Source organism: Myotis davidii, unplaced genomic scaffold (assembly GCF_000327345.1).
Source record: "Myotis davidii unplaced genomic scaffold, ASM32734v1 scaffold1377, whole genome shotgun sequence".
NCBI classification, from domain to species: Eukaryota; Metazoa; Chordata; class Mammalia; order Chiroptera; family Vespertilionidae; genus Myotis; species Myotis davidii.
The window spans coordinates 561,623-579,564 of NW_006288854.1; the positions used below are offsets into that span (position 1 = coordinate 561,623).

General features: G+C 35.6%; 1 protein-coding gene across 8 annotated transcripts in view; it reads right to left on the bottom strand.

The window, feature by feature from the left end:
• Positions 1-17,942, bottom strand: part of NUP98 (nucleoporin 98kDa) — a 100,932-nt gene that overhangs the window by 47,223 nt on the left and 35,767 nt on the right. For 7 of the 8 annotated variants that reach the window (XM_015562189.1, XM_015562191.1, XM_006761044.2 and 4 more), the window contains exons 11-13: positions 13,309-13,401; positions 7,574-7,714; positions 1,671-1,804 (exon numbers count right to left, since the gene is read on the bottom strand). In XM_015562189.1, the coding sequence (XP_015417675.1) occupies positions 1,671-1,804; positions 7,574-7,714; positions 13,309-13,401 (368 nt within the window). The remainder of the gene's footprint in view (positions 1-1,670; positions 1,805-7,573; positions 7,715-13,308; positions 13,402-17,942) is intronic. The other variant, XM_006761045.2, reaches the window with a different exon arrangement.

Below are 17,942 nucleotides of genomic sequence, written 5' to 3' on the forward strand. Positions count from 1 at the left end.
CTTTTATTAAATTCTCAACACTGAACAGTATTACTATTCCCATTTTATGGATGAGAAAACAGATTCAGGGAGGCAAAAAGACATATCCAATGTTTCACACACTCTAAGTAGTAAACAGACCAAAGACTATGCACCCTATGTTCACTGCAGTGCTATTTACAATAGCCAAGATTTGGAAGCAGCCCAAGTGCCCGTCAGTAGATGAATGGATAAAAAAGCTGTGGTACATTTATACAATATCACTTAGCCGTAAAATAAGAAAAAACTTTACACCTTTTGTGACAGCATGGATGAAACTGGAGAGTATTATGCTAAGTAAAATAAGCCAGTCAGAGAAAGAAAAATACCATATGATCTTACGTATGTGGAATCTAATGAACAAAACGAACAAATAAAATAGAAACAAACTCATAGATACGGAAAACAGACTGACAGCTGTGAGAGGGGGAGGGGTTGAGGGGCTGAGTGAACAAGGTAAAGCGATTAAGTAAGAAACAATAACAACAACTCATCAACACAGGCAATGGTACTGTGACTGCCAGAGGATAAGGGGAGTGAGGTGAGGTAGAAGAGGGAAAAGGGAGTATAGTGGTGATGGAGGGAGATTTGACTTTGGGTAGTGAACACACAATACAATAAACCAGTGGTTCTCAACCTTCCTAATGCTGCAACCCTTTAATACAGTTGCTCATGTTGTGGTGACCCCCAACGATAAAATTATTTTCACTGCTACTTCATAACTGTACTGTTATGAATCATAATATAAATATCTGATATGCAGGATGTATTTTAATTGTTACAAATTGAACATAATTAAAGCATAGTGATTAATCACAAAAACAATATGTAATTATATATGTGTTTTCCGATGGTCTTAGGCTACCCCTGTGAAAGGGTCGTTTGACCCCCAAAGAGGTCGTGACCCGCAGGTTGAGAACCGCTGCAATAAACTGATTCTGTATTGTATAGCTGCATACCCAAAATCTATATAAATTTTATTAAATTATGACCCCAATAAATTCAATAAAAAAACAGACCAGATTATAATTTTGTTTTTTTTAATCCTCACTTGAGGATATTTTTTCCGTTGATTTCTAGAGAGTGGGAGAAGAAAGAGAAGGGAAGAGTGGGGGGAGGGGAGGGAGAGAGACAGAGACACATCGATTGGTTGCCTCCAGCACGACTTTGACCAGGAATTACACCCACGACCCTTCGGTTCTAACCACTAAGAAACCCATCCAGGGCAAAAGACTATGCTTTTAATCACACACCAGTGAGCAAAATATAATGTCTTTGCCACTAGAGCACAAAAGATTAAGACAAAGCTATGTAGAAATCAGGAGAAAAGATTTTGATTTGCCACTTATGAGCATTATGATTTTAGAAAAATTAACCTCTGGGAGCCGAGCCTTAGTTTGCTCAACTATAAAATATTTGCCTTACTTCAGGGCTGTTAAAACATCACAACCCTTACTTCCATTCCAGCACTCATTTTACTGTCTTTCAGCAAAAATAATTTATCCCTTGGCCTAGTAAAAAGTGTAAATAAATGTGCCTTAAAAATTAATTACATCTAACTTTGCACAGGTTTTATATATAAGAAATGACATTCTGCATATTTAGTTTATCCTTTCGGAGAATAAATTCTACAGAAACACCCTTAAATTTACCTCTTCTTTCTTCTTAGGGTCTGACATGGGATTCCTGAAGAGAGGAGAGTCTCCAAAAGGTGAGTATGTTAGACTGTTGATGTGCTGTTGGAGAACAGCCTGCTGGGCAGCAGAGGCATTTGGATCTGTCAACGCTTTTTACAAAAGAAAAGAAAAAGCAAGATGTCAGTCCAAAGATCCAGGGCATTTTTAGCAAGAGAACTCAAAACTCTTCTTTAACAGTTGGTCTTCAAAATGTTCAGACTCACTCAATATTACTGGTGGTGAGTAGAGGAGCAAACTGTGAAGAAACCAACCATCAAATAAACGAATGGGTCAAAAATATAAAGAGGCATTTTATAAAAAACAACATATATAAAACTTTTCATAGGTGCTCACTGCTACTAATAATCAAAGAAATGTAACTTAGAACAACCTTGTAATATTTTTATACCTACCTCATTATCTATCAGTGGCACAGTTATATAAAAAGTTAGCCTTTGACATTAAAAACGTTACAAATTGGTTTAGTCTGTCTAAAAGAAACAGTATGACAGTATATATAGCAAGTACTATTTTTACATTTTCCATCCTAATAATTTAAAACATGGAAATTTAACACAAGGATTTAATTAACCAAGAAACAAAATAAAGGAAAATGCAAATGTTCACTGAACATTATATAATATCCAAGACTTAGAAACAATCTATGTCCAACATTCAGTTAATAGTTATAAAATAAGTATCTTTGATTTAATTTAATAAGTAAAAATTCCAGAATTAAAAATATTATGTATACTAAGAATATAGAAGGAGGAGGTAGCACACAAAAAATAAAATGGCTATTAAGGTGTCCTTACAGGTTTATTATTTACATTTAATATTCATATTACTTGAGGTAAAAATTGAAAGGAAAAAAGATCACCCAATTAATCTAATTTTCTTTCAAAGTGTAAGAACAAACATGTCATCACTCACAGAAAATTTAGGGAGCAGACAAGGAACAATGATCTACAATTGAACACAGTAAAAAAAAAACAAAATACAAAAAGTCCCATACTGTCTGCATTGTACCTTGATTGATGAAGAAATCGCTTTGCAACATAAATATTTCCAAAAAGACTGATAAAAAAGTATAAATATTTTTCTCCTTTATAAGTGTTAAAAATAAGGCCAAAGTTAAAATGTAATAAGACAATACACATTAAAGAAGTGTCATAAACAAAACATGCTGAAATTTTTAATAGGGAGAAAACACACAACAGCAGTAGCAATAACAAGAAACCCAGAACAGATAGTTAAAACTCAATTTATGACAAATTTAATCAAATTAAGCTATCTTAGAATCAAATGTGTTCATTAAATACTAAAGCACTATAGGTTGGTATTTAAAGAGTGCAAATTTGCTTAGGATTGTGAAAACCAAAGAAGATGTCAATTTAAAGAACATATAGTACATCATCTGTATTCAGAAAGTACTTAAACCCATTTTAAGACTACAGGTAAGAAAAAAATGTAGAAAAGTGTATTTTGGTACACAGTGCCACAGTCTCAGCTTAGTGTTATTCTGTGGACTATTCAAGGAGACAAAAGAAAGCTTTAATATTTTTTAAGGACTGTAATATTCACTGGTTAGTTTGTTACTTCAGAGCCAATCACCCATTAGAAAAAGTTGACTTGCACCAGCTGATCCCATCATTTTACTCAAAAGAATAAAAACTTCCTTTAACAAATTTATACATAATTAGAAAAATGTGAGAGAATGTTTTTATTTTTATGTTTAAGTATGAAAATTTCTGTTAACTGTATTAATTAAAAATACAGAAGAGCTACCACATTAGCAAAAATAAGAGAATAAGGAAGCATAAGCACTAGTTAAGCTATGCTCTTGGTGTTATATTCAATTCTGATCATAATCATTTGAAAACATATCAAAAAACTACATCATGACCAAATGATTAAAGGGATAAAGTTTACAAAGTCTTCTGAGAAAAGAATCTATAATAATAAAAGCATAATATGCTAATTAGACCAGTCGTCTTTCCAAAAGACCTTCCAGACCAAGCCAGGGCTGCAGGGGCGGATGCAGAGGTGGGGGCGGAGGCAGAGGCAGCCACAGCTGCTTGAGGGGGCCCGAGCCCCGTGCACGAATTTCGTGCATTGGCCTCTAGTAAACTGATAATACTTTATCTGGAAGACAATGAAGTTCTGCAAAGAAACTGCAGCAGACTGATTTTGCTTAGCTAGAGGAGGTAATAAAAGCACACCGCTGGGTAGAAATATTATTGAAGGCAGGTTTTGGTTCCTAAAAAATCTGAACAAAACAATGGGCTAAACTGACCTGTAAGAAAGGCACCTTAACTGAGGTTTTTAAGGTAAGTAAGCGACTCCCCCACAATAAGGGTAGACACTCACATAAACTCTAAAGCACCTTCCAACTCAGATTTTATGATGCAGAGATGTGCATTCTAGAAGTCAAGACAACTACTTTTAAAGGGCAGTAACATTAACATATGCAACTCTAATATTAAAATTTTGGGTAGACATTTTTTAATTGCCTTTAAAAAAAGATGGGATACAGAGAACAGACTGATAGTTGCCAAAGGGGAGAGAGGTTAGGGGTCTGGGTGAAAAAGGTCAAAGGATTGAGAAATACATAAGGTAGTTTACAAAACAGTCACAGGAATATAAAATACAGCATAGGGAATATAGTCTATAATATTGAATAACTATGTATGATGCCAAGAAGTTACTAGATTATCAGGGGGTTGGGGTCAAGGAATACTTTGTAAAAAAATATAATTGTCTAACCACTATGCTATACACCAGAAACTAATACAAAATAATAATGAATGTAAACTGTAATTAGAAAAAGAACATTTTAAAAGACAGGATTATTAAAAACCATTCAGAAAGCTATCGAAGTAAAAATGGCAGGTTATGATATTTATGCTACCACCTTCTATTGAAAATAATAAAAATAAGGAAAAGAAAATAAAAATATAATTTTTAAGGATAAAGCTGATTTGAATGTTCACACAGATATCAATTAGAATTCTAATTCACCCCTTTCCTTCCAATGACCTAAATAAAACCTATGGTTAAAAAAATTGAAATATATCTATATAACCCATAATTACGAAGAATTAAGACAGTAGTAAATGATGAGATAAGAAAATATAATATATACAAAAGAACACCACCAACCTCCACCTTATGCCTGAATGCTCAACAGATAGGCCAAAATATCAGTGTGCGCCTCTGATGAAACCAAGTTAACACATGAGCAGATGAGAAAATATAATACATGCAAAACAACTACAACATCCTCCTCCTTCTAATTCCTGAGGCTCAACAGACAGAACAAAAATATTAAAGTGTGTGCCTCTGATGAAACCAAGTTAACACATGGAAAGAACAAGAGCAACCAGTCTGAGTGCTTACCTCATCCCAGAGTTGACATTTAGAGGACCCTTGGATAATAACTGGTTCCTGGACTTGTTACCTTAAAGTGAAACCTACTGGTAAACAAGCTCTACCCATACACACAAGTAGCCAGTGAGCCTTTCATTATTTTATTCTTTTTTAAAAAATATATTTTTACTGATTTCAGAGAGCAAGAAGGGGAGAAAGTTAGAAACATCCATGATGAACGAGAATCATTGATCAGCTGCCTCCTGCAACTCCCCCACTGGGGATCAAGCCCACAACCCGGGCATGTGCCCTTCACCAGAATTGAACCTGGAACCTTTCAGTTTACAGGCCGATGCTCTATCCACTGAGCCAAACCAGCTATGGCTATTATTTTATTCTTAAATATAAGTGGAAAAAGTTACAATGCATTAAAGAGTAAGACCAAAACAAAACAAAAATGATCCTGAGGAATTAAGGAACAGGAGAACCTGTACAAACATTAGAATCAGGCTTTAGCATTAAAAAAAATTTTAATGCCTATTAACAAATTCAGAGTTCCAAGAAAAAACTGTATCTAAGAACCAGATGATTAAAAAAAAAAACTTTCAAGGAACAAGAAAGAATTTTCACATGTTAAAAATAAAAACACAGCCGTAGCTGGTTTGGCTCAGTGGATAGAGCATCGGCCTGCGGACTGAAGGGTCCCAGGTTCGATTCCGGTCAAGGGAATGTACCTGGGTTGCAGGCACATCCCCAGTGGGGGGCGTGCAGGAGGCAGCTGATTGATGTTTGCAGGGGGGTTTGTACGGGGCAACTGGTCAACTGGTCAACATATGTTTGTCTGTTTCTTTCTTTCTCTCTCTCAAAACCAAAACACACACACAAGAAAAACATATCCTTGGGTGAGAATTAAAAAAATAATGAAATACATAAAAAATAAAAGTATGAAAAGCTGATGATTTAGAAGACAATGAAAAATCTCCTAGAAAAAAACCCCACACACAACAAAACCAAGAATTATTATAGAAAAGATCAAAGCAGATCCCTGAAATATCAGGACAAAGGGCAATCCTAAATGCTTGTGGGAGTGGAGGAACAAGGCTCAAAAATCAGAAAGGCATTAGACTCCTCATCAGTAATGATTAATGCAAGAAAGAATACACCAAAAGTTCTGAGAGCAAATTACTTTTCACACCAAAAGTCCATAACATTAAAGTGTGAGAAACAAATAAAGGTATTTTTAAACCTACAAGTAGTCAGTTTACCTTTCATATATATTTTACTTGAAAATACATTCCAGAAAGCTCAGGAAATAAAGAGGAAAACCCTATACCCAGAACACTGCAGTGCCCACTAAGTAGAAGGGAATATGCCGGAGCAATACTAAAGGCCTAGGAAATAATCAGAGTTCATACTGCTGTAGAGGACATAGGGATCAAAGAATAAAGTAATCTGGGATAAAAACAATTCTGAGGCCATCCTTAAGAATTTGGACTAGTTTGGGAAGGCAGTAAGGGCTGGTAATGCAAGGGGGGGGGGGATCAGAAATCTCAGGAAAAGCTAGACGGGAAAGGAGTCCTTGGCTGGGTAGCAATGTTTTCATAGTTATAACAAATGTGTTCATTTGCAACTTTTATGCCTTACCCAAAGAAGGGAAGACAGTAATAATTTAAAACAGAACATATTATCAATTTCATTAATATAAAAATATAAAGATGGGGGAAAAAGAGAAAAAAGTTACGAAAGTACAGGCAATAATATTCTTATTTGACCAAGGGGAGTCAAGAAATAGAGTCAAGAAATACTATCCTCCATTTTTACAGAAGTTAAAAAAAATATAATCTGCAAGGGCTTCTCAAAATGTGGTACATGGGTTATGATAGTACTGGAGATTAATTTAAACGTCTATCTATCTACCTATCTATCTCTATTTATGATAGGTGGTATCAATTTTTCCTTTCTGGTAAAACATAATTGCCTTTAAAAAGATATTTAAGTTAAAAACTTAATTTTAAATTAGGAACATTAATAAAGGTGGCAGGCAGGTACCGCAAAAACTGCGAAAGGGTATTCAAATGAAGTATGATAAACACTTCAATATATAAAACTAAACAGGGAATTTAGTAAACATTATATTTGGAGAAATACATAAAGAACAAAGGTGATAAATGAGCTAAATTTTCATCTATCATTAACAATTTATATTTACTTACACTTAAAGCAAAACAGCAATATAAGCACATCATTCAGAAATATGAACTTAATTATATACCAGATAATTTAAAGCTATAACAAAAGTGGTTTCTTTGGGTAAGTAGGTCTGAGAACGGGGAAGGAAGAAAGACCACGATCTACTACAAGTACTTCTGCGCTACATAATTATTCAATGACATGTATGCCTGTACTGCTTTGATAAGGATGAACAGAGGTGAAGTGGGAAATCAGGTCAGCAAGTTAAGTATTAGCAAGAAATAAACTAAGAAAAGCCTTCTAAAGTGACTGAAACTTACCTACTGGAGCCTGGGGGGCTCCAAAGCCCAAAGTGGCTGTCGAGGTATTAAATCCAGGGGCCCCAAAGGCTCCTGTACCAAGAGGCCCTCCGATCTTAGGTTGGTTGTTCCCAAACAAAGATGCCTGTCCAGCACCAAGAGCTATGGAGACAAGAGGAAAGAAAAATGCGCCACAGAAGATCCTTTGAATGTTGTACCAGAGGCCAGTTACTTAAAAATATAATACATTTGGAAAATTTATAATTTGTTGACCATTCATTTCAACAAAAGACCCAATATAGTAAAGGCTAACTATATGCCATGCACTGTGCTGAGTACATTATAAATGTCATAAGCAAAATATTTAACCTCTCTGTATTGTTTCCTCAACTATAAGAAGATAACACATAACTTAGATATTTATCCTAAGATTTAAAGTAAATACATATTAAGCAAGTAGATGGTAGATATTAACACTCTTCAAATAATAACTAGTATCATCTCATTTAATCTGTATAAGCATGGAAGTAGGAGCTATTAACTTTAGGCTTTTATAAAAAAACTAAATGAATAAAGATTTAATTTAAATGCCTTGTGATAAGATTATTGAAGAGAATCAAGTTTCAGTATGAATTAGATCAGATCGAATAAGAACTTATTTTCATCCTAGCCGGCTTTGCTCAGAATAGAGCGTTGGCGCATGGACTAAAGGTTCATGGGTTGGATTTTGGTCAAGGGCATGTGGTTGCAGTCTCGATCCCTGGGCACATGTGGGAGACAACCAATCGATGTGCCTCTCTCTTTCTTTCCCCTTCCCTTCCACTCTTAAAAAAAAAAAATCAATGGAAAAAATATCCGTGGGTAAGGATTAACAACAACAACAAAAAAACTTATTTTCACCAGAGGGAAACGAACTGCAGAAACGTGTAATATTTTAAAGCCAAATAATTCTTAACTTATGGATCTTGTCAGAAATGATTTTTAAAGTATAAATTAGGGAGAATTCACTTATTTAGACTAAGTTACTCGCATATATTATTTAAAAGATTTCCATCTCCTCCTCCTCAAGAAGTTATTGGCAATTTGGAAGATCTAAAGATCCTTCTAACCTGGGTGGGGAACATACAGCCCACTAAATCATTTAATCAGACCCTGCCAAGGCATTAGGAGTAAGTTAATTGGTTGCCTCCTGCAAGCCCCACACTTGGGATTGAGCCTACAACCCGGGCAAGTGCCCTGACTGGGAATTGAACTGTGACCTTCTGGTTGATAGGTCAATGCTGAACCACTGAGCCACGCTGGCTGGGCCATCAACACATCTTTTTTTTTTTTTTTTAAATATATTTTTATTGATTTTTTACAGAGAGGAAGGGAGGGAGATAGAGAGTTAGAAACATTGATGGGAGAGAAACATCGATCAGCCGCCTCCTGCACATCTCCTACCGGGGATGTGCCTGCAACCCAGGTACATGCCCTTGACCGGAATCAAACCTGGGACCCTTCAGTCCGCAGGCCGATGCTATATCCACTGAGCCAAACCGGGTTTGGCCATCAACACATCTTGACAGAGATACGGGTTACCGGGAAAATCACTAAAATCATTTCAAAGATAAAACAATTGGAAGTTAAAAATATCAAATGGGAAATGCTTTGAAATCATAACCAAAAAAAGGATAGAAAGTTTATACTCAGAAAATTCACACTATAAAATAGTGAGGGTGACTACTAAATGGACAAAATATTCCATAACTGTCCAATTTCATTAATAATAATAAGAAAACAATGTAGCAATGGGATTATTTCATCTTAAAAATCCTATTCTGGAACAGGGACTAAATCCTAAACCATTAGAATTTGGTGAAAATTCCAAGAATAACTAAAATTATATTACTCTCTCAAAGGACATAGTTATTGGCCAAATTTCAGGATTCTTTATTCTTCTAGATAGCAAACACATCTTTACTCCCAAATAAAAATTTAGATGAAATCCACAAACATATAAAATGGATAAAAATGTCTGTTCTGAATGGGTATGTATTTCCCTTACCTTTGCAGCAACCATGAATAAAGAACCAACAAACACTCTAAAAACCACTATATTTCAATAACCCACAAAAGTATAAAAAGATATGGAGAGGTTCAGGTGACCTGGAAAGGGACTGTCACAAAATGGCCTACATACTGTTTAAATTTATCAAGGGAATGATGTATTTTATCTAGTTCTGTCTTATAGTATGCACAAGTAGCTCTTTAAGCTTAATGAAAGGACTTACCAGGGACATTCTTGAGCATGAGAATGTCAATTTATAAAATGTTCTGTATTTATGATTAGGTGGAGAAGTCATAAGGAAGATATATGGGGGCACCATGGTAATAGAGATCTCAAAAACTCCACAAAAAAGTGAAAATAATTATATTCCTTTTGAGATCTTCTAATAAATTTTAGAATTAGCATGGGGTAGATTTTTCTGTGTATATCTTAGAATAACTACTGACTTTATTAGCTGTACCCTTAAACTTATTATTTCATAGGAAACTTTAAGTACTAAAACTTCTTAACATTATTACTAAGGAATTACCAAGAAAATGGCATGCCATTGATAACGTTGATAGTTAATGTCAGTGAAGAAACTGATATGCCCATGATTTAATGAGAGTTCCTTCATAGAAGCACATGGAGGGAAGGGGACTTTAATCACATACCAAATAATATAAAATATTTCCTACTGATTGATCACTTAAATCTAAGGGCACATCAAATCTTATATATATATATTTCCTTAGTCAGCTATGCATGAAGTAGGCAAAGGCCTATGTTACAGGGAAATTTATTTCTTTTGAGGTATGAGTTTGAATCTCCATCACTGAAAACAAGAAGCTGCACAGGAATACCGATTTACCTAATGCCCCCGCAAAACTCAGCCCAAAGCTATAGTGTTATTCTACTTATGATACCATGAAATGCAGAGTTCACGAATGTGGAAGTTTATATATAGTAGTCTCCAGACACATTCCTCTCAAAGCTAAAAATCTGCTTTAGCAGATGTAATCAATCATCAAAGGATTCCAATAGCATGTGCTTGGTCTTATAATTCTCATTTCCCTGTATGATCTGCTGCTAAGATTGGGGTTTAAAATTCTTTATTAATTCTATTTACCTTTTAGTTTATGGGAACAAGGCATGAATGAGGAATATATAACAGTAATAAAAATGCAGTTCATTGTGAGGTAGAACTCTTTAAGAAAAACAAAATATATTCAAACTAATAAAAAGGTTGAGATATTATGTTATGGTGGAATAGAAGACAATAGCATCACAAAAGAGGTGATAGAACAGTTTATAATCTTGGTCTAAGAGGGAAGGCATTGCTAATCATAACCTGCAAGACCAAAAAGCCAAAGAGGAGAGAATGACAATTTTGACCATGTAAAAATAAGACTTGTATAAGACAACATGAACAAGGTAAAATAAAGACTTGGTGGAAGTATCTATAAGAAATTAGAGCAGCATCTTACCTAGGCCTTAGACTTGTGGTTACTATCCTGTCTAGTGTCAAAATTACCCTGGGGGAAAAACTCTTAATCTGACCACACCAAAGGTAATTTTTCCTCCGGGATTAAAAGAAAAATATTTATGTCAGACAATATATTCTTCTTAAGTTTAGGAGTCACATTGTACAAAAAATTTTTTAGTTCTACATGTGGTAGAATTTAGGTAAGTTTAAAAGCTCAAATGAAACTGTCATACAACCAAACAGAATATCCACAAAATATAAAGCACTCTCAGAAATTAAGAAACAATGATCACATATTATGGAATAGGGAATTTGAAGATTAAAATGGCCAGTAAACATACATAAGGATATCCTTCACTGCTAATCAGTGAAGTGCAAATTACAATATACCAATTTTCACTATCATGCATGTTAAGATGAAAAAGCCCAACAATATGGAAAAGGTATAAGAAATAAGCACTTTTATATAATGTGAACAAAAAGGCAAACTGGCATTCTTTTTAGAAGGCAAATTGTTATCAATACTAACCAAAATGTAAAAAATCTGTGTCTTTTCTGACAGAATTTCAATTCTAAGAATCAATCCTTTATAATACTAACACACAAAATTATATCACAAAGATCTTTATTAATGCACTGCTAATATCATCAAATAACTCAAATGTCCATCGAAAAAGGAAAAGTTAAATAAATTACAGTGTGTATATGTATGTGTATATACTATATATGCATGAGCACACACACTAAAATACTGAAGTTATATTTAAAGAATGAGTTAGCCCTAGCTGGTCTGGCTCAATAGATAGAGCGTCAGCCTGTGGACTGAAGGGTTCCAATGCCCAGGCTGCAGTCCAGCAGGGGGCGTGTAGGAGGCAGCTGATAAATGATTCTCTCTCATCATTGATGTTTCTATCTCTCTCCCATCTCCCTTCCTCTCTGAAATCAATAAAGTATTTTTTTTAAATGGTAGTTGCAGCCACATTAATGCCATATTCAACTAATTGTATTTCATCATTTGGCTTAAAAAGCAATATAGTTTCCATTGAAAAATACAACAAAAAAAGCCTATATATGTGTATATGTATTTAAACACATGTTTGAAAAATGTATTTAAAGGGGTCTGACAAGATGCATGCCAAACTTTCAATAGCTATACTTCACAACTGAAATATGTGGACTTTTCATGATACTACTATATTGTTGAAAAATATTTTACAAGCACTTATATCTTTTTTTTTAAAATATATTTTATTGATTTTTTACAGAGAGGAAGGGAGAGAGATAGAGAGTCAGAAACATCGATGAGAGAGAAACATCGATCAGCTGCCTCCTGCACACCTCCCACTGGGGATGTGCCCGCAACCCAGGTACATGCCCTTGACCGGAATCGAACCTGGGACCTTTCAGTCCGCAGGCCGACGCTCTATCCACCGAGCCAAACCGGTTTCGGCAACACTTATATCTTTTATTTAAAAAACAAACAAACAGTTTGTAGAGTATAAAATATTCTATTAAAAACGATGACAAACAATCAGCACATAGAAGCAAAGACAGCAAATAACTGGTCAGTGGAAGCAAAGACCAATGGAAATAAATGGTATAGAAGTAAATGACCATACCCATGGTCAGATAAACTGGGAAAGAAGGCATAACTATATGCTTAAACAACCTTGTTGAACTGTACATGCTAGAACACTTATTCATTTTATGACTACCACCACTTCTCCATTGTTTAAAGCAGCTAGGCAGGTAGAAGGGTCAATGTCTTCAAAGACACTGAAAAAAAATTATCAACAACAGGAGGTGTGACTTCACAGTTCTGTATCAAGGTGAAAAAAATTGAAAAGTATGCACAGACTCTGCAAAAAGTCAGAATATTTGGGTAATAAAGCTTACTCGATATATAGCTCAAGGTCTCAAATCCTGGTCACAAAGATAACACAGGGGAACCCAAAGTTAAAAATGTCACCATATTAACAAGTCTTGCATTACATACTGAAAACCCCAGAGAGACCAAGACTGTCAGAGGACAAACATTTTATAGAAAGGGAGCATTAAGAAAAATGTGGCAATGTTTTAAAACCTGGCAAAGCATAACTGGATTCATGTTTTATAAATCCATTTGTGAAAATGAAAATTTAGACCTCTAATTTCCAGGCATATATCAAATACAAGTCTTAAATTCCAGCAATCAGAAAGCCAAAATTATTACTTCCTAAATCTCATTGTACAATTCCTTACCTGTTCCAAATCCTGTACCAAGCCCAGTTCCCAGAGTCCCGGGTCCTGGTTTACTTCCAAAAATACTGGTCCCAGTGGTATTTGTGCCAAAACCTAGAAAGACAAAAGAATGAGTGGACTGTACTTTAAATACAACTCTCACTTTCCTGCACAAGGGACTTTAACGCAAAGCAGTCTGACCCTAAGTTTTATATCCTTTCAGTTAGATATCCTAATGGTAGGCTAATTTATTAATACTACCAGTCTTCCTATTAATACATTTCAACCTTGAAATAACAATTCAATATAGGAGGATATCCAATTTTTAAAAGCAAAGTGATTGTGCTTGAGCTTGGGAAACACTACCGTTGCACGGCTCAAAGTCTCCAACCTATGTCTCATGATAAATTATTAGAAGAAAAATTCATTCCCTTGCCCTGACTGGTTTGGCTCAGTGGATAGAGCGTTGGCCTGCGGACTGAAGGGTCCCGGGTTCGATTCCAGTCAGGGGCATATACTTTGGTTGTGGGCACATCCCCCGTGGGGTGTGTGCAGGAGGCAGCTGATCGATGTTTCTCTCTCATTGATGTTTCTAGCTCTCTATACCTCTCCTTTCCTCTCTGTAAAAAATCAATAAAAATATACATTAAAAAAAAATTCATTCCCTCAAATTTTCACTAAAAAATAAGATAGTGAACAAATAAAGACACTTCACTGAATCTAAAGATTCTTGCTAAGGGGAAAATTACCTACAAAAATCTCTTAGGCGCCCTAGCCAGTTTGGCTCAGTGGATAGAGTGTTGGCCTGCGGACTAAAGGGTCCCAGGTTTGATTCCGGCCAAGGACACATGCCTGGGTTGCGTAGGGGGGCGTGCAGGAGGCAGCCAATCAATGATTCTCATATTGATGTTTCTATCTCTCTATCCCTCTCCCTTCCTCTCTGAAATCAATAAAAATAGGTTTAAGAAAATAAAATAAAAATCTCTAAAGCAACTTTTGTTTTGAACAAATGGACAGTACATGGATAATAATAAATGGCTGACCACACATGAGAAGCTTTAATGGTGTCATATTCAATCAGCACATAGGAGCACTCAAGTCTTCAGCTAGCTGATATTAAAAAGAAAAGAACCATTCATAAACTTTTCTTGAATTGAATTGTTTCAAAGAGATAATGGAGAGTTGAACAAACCATCCTCCTTCACTATGACCCATCATTTAGAAAACTCCTGATGCCCCTGTAAATTCCACAGATCTCCCCACAAACACACATACATCACATAACTGCTATTATTTCTCTTTTGTTCAGATGTGTCCACACGGTTTCTGCACTCTTTTTGGAGCTACGTACCAACAAAAAAAACCTAATAAACATATCATTAATCTCTTTCATAAGAGGAAAATAATAATCAATCATTAGCCAGCAAACCTTGTTGGTAAAATACTTGAAAGTCTTTTTTTAAAGATATCATGGAGAGGAACAAATACAAAAGATTTATAGAATAAACAGAGTATCTTGGAATATATGACATTATCACCTACTAAGATTATACACTGTCAGGTCAATAGTTGGATTATTATCTCAATAAAAAAGATTTAGAAAAAAGTTGAAGAATTTAAGCAATTTGAGAACATATTTCTAAAGTCATTTAAAAATCCAAGCAGTAATCTGACTTCATCTTAATACATTTAATTCATACATTTATTAAATCTTTTCAATTGTGCTAATTAATAGCTTTCCTACAAAAATGGAGTACTGCCTACTCAAGCACAATCAATTCTTTTAGAAAAAAAGAATGGCTTGGCTGGCATGGCTCAGTAGTTTTATGTATACCTACGAACCAGGAGGTCACGGTTCGATTCCAGGTCAGAGCACATGCCCAGGTTGAGGGCTCAATCCCCAGTAGGGGGCATGCAGGAGGCAGCCAACCTTGCAAAATGTCAAAATATTTGGGTAATAAATCATCACTGATATTTTTATCGCCCTCTCCCTTCCTTTCTGAAATCAATAAAACTATAGTTAAGAAAAAAAATGTACTTGGAGATATTCTTTATGAGTTAAAATTTAACCAGAAAGTATCAACCATCCCCATAAACAGCAAAAAACAAAATATTTGTGAACTACCTCAAACCCACAGGAGGGAAATAAGTCCCAACTTACACTGTTTATACCACACATTTCCTTAGATTCTTACTGACAAAAGTTTATCACCTCTGTCATTTCAAAACAATTTTTAAAATTAAGAACAATTAATGATCAATTAATTTACAACAAAGGAATCAAGAATATACGAATGGGAAAGGATAGTCTCTTTAATGAATGATATTGGGAAAACTGGACAGCCACATGCTAAAGAATCAAAATGGACCACTATCTTACATCATACACAAAATGGATTAAAAAGACTTAAAACGTAAGACCTGAAACCAACTAATTCCTATAAGAAAGCATATGTGGTAATCTCCCTGATATCTATCTTGGCGATGATTTTTTGGATCTGACACCAAAAGCAAAGGCAACAAAAGCAAAACTAATCAAGTGGGACTACATCAAACTAAAAAGCTTCTATATAGCAAAGGAAACCATCAGTAAAATGAAAGGCAACCTACTGCATGGAAGAAAATATGTGCAGATCATACATCTGAATAAATGGTTAATATCCAAAATTCATGAAGAAATAATTCAATTCAATAGCAAAAAAAAAAATTCTGATTAGAAAATGGGCAGAGAATCTGAATAGACATTTTATATTTGGCCAACAGGTACACAAAAAAGGTGCTCAGCATCACTAATTACCAGTAAAATGCAAATCAAAACCACATAAATTATCACCTCACAACTGTTAGAATGGCCAACATCAAAAAGGCAAGAAACAAGTATTGGCAAGGAAGTGGAAGAAAGGGCACCATTGTGCGCTGTTGGTGGAAATGTATAGTGTAACCACTATGGAAATCAGTATCAAAGTTCCTCAAAACATTTAAAGTAGAACTGTCATACAGCCCAGCAATTACACTTGCAGATATTTATCCAAAGAAAATGAAAAAACTGCCTCAAAAATATATGTATCCCTATGTTCATTATATTTTTTTGAGCAATACAGAAGTTTATTAAAAATAATCTATGCGGGGAAACCAAGATGGCGGCATAGGATAACGCTGGAGTTTGCTGCCTCGAACAACCACTTCAAAACTACAACTAAAAGACGGAATGGACATCACCCAGAACCACAGGAAGGCTAGCTGAGTGGAAGTTCTACAACTAGGAGGAAAGAGAATAGCATACCGAGACTCAGAGGAGGCATAGCGCTGAAGTCAAATACTAAGGTGCAGAGGTGCATGTGGAGCGGGCTGGCGGCTGAGGGCGTGGTTGTCTGTTTCAATCGGGAGGGAGTCTCAGACTCTGAGCTCCAGATCTGGGCAAGTCTCTAGGGACCCAGACTCAAACGGGAGAAGCAGGACTGTCTGGCTTCGGTCGGAACTCGAAGGCAGCTTTCTCTCCGAGGTTTGCAGTGGTTGCTGGGACTCAGAGAGGCAGAGCCCCATGTTCATTATTTATGACTAGAGGCTCTGTGCACAAATTCGTGCACCAGTGGGGTTCCTCAGTCTGGCCTGTGGACATTCCCCAAGGGTCCTGGATTGAGAGAGGGCACAGGTCAGGCCGAGGGATCCCACCAGTGCACGATTGGGACTGGAGAAGGACTGCGGGGGGGCTCAGGGCGTGTCTGGCCCATCTGACCCAGTCCTGATCGGCCGGACCCCAGCAGCAAGCTAACCTACCGGTCAGAGCATCTGCCCCCTGGTGGTCAGTGCACATCATAGCTACCGATAGAACGGTTACTTGTGCTTTTATATATATAGATAGATAGACAGCCAAGATATGGAACCAACCTAAGTGTCCAAAGATGGATAAAAGTATAAAGAAAATGTGTGTGTGTGTGTATCTATCTATCTATCTATCCCCACACACATACACACATACATACACATATGGACAGAATATTATTGAGATAAAAATAAAATAAAATCTGGTCATCAACAAGATAAAATTTGGGAGCATTATGCTAAGTGAAAAAAGACAGAAAAATACAAATGCAACATGGTCTCACTTATATGTAGAATCAAAAAAAAAAGAATGAAAAGTGAACTCATGATAGAACAAATCAGTGGTTGCTAGAGGTGGGGGAATAGGTGAAACAGGTAAAAGGAGGGGGTTCAAAACTGCAAATTTCTGGTTATAAGTCATATGGATATAATGTACAGCATGGTGACTAAATTTAATAATACTGTATTGCATATTTGAAAGTTGCTGAGTAAATCATAAAAGTTCTCATCACAAGAAAAAGAAATTTTGTAACTATGTATGGTGACAGGTATTAACTGTACTTACTGTGGTGATCATTTCCCAATATATATAAATATTGAATCATTATGTTGTACATTTGAAACTAATATAATTATACCTTAAAGAAATCAGCTTAGCGCTGGCCAGGTAGCGCAATTAGTTAGAGGGTTGTCCCAATATGCCAACATTGTAGGTTCGATCCCTGATCAGAGTACATATAAGAAGCAACCAATGAATGCATAAATAAGTGGAACAACAAATTGATGCTTCTCTTAAATCAATTTTTTAAAAATGATTTTATTGATATTTGAGA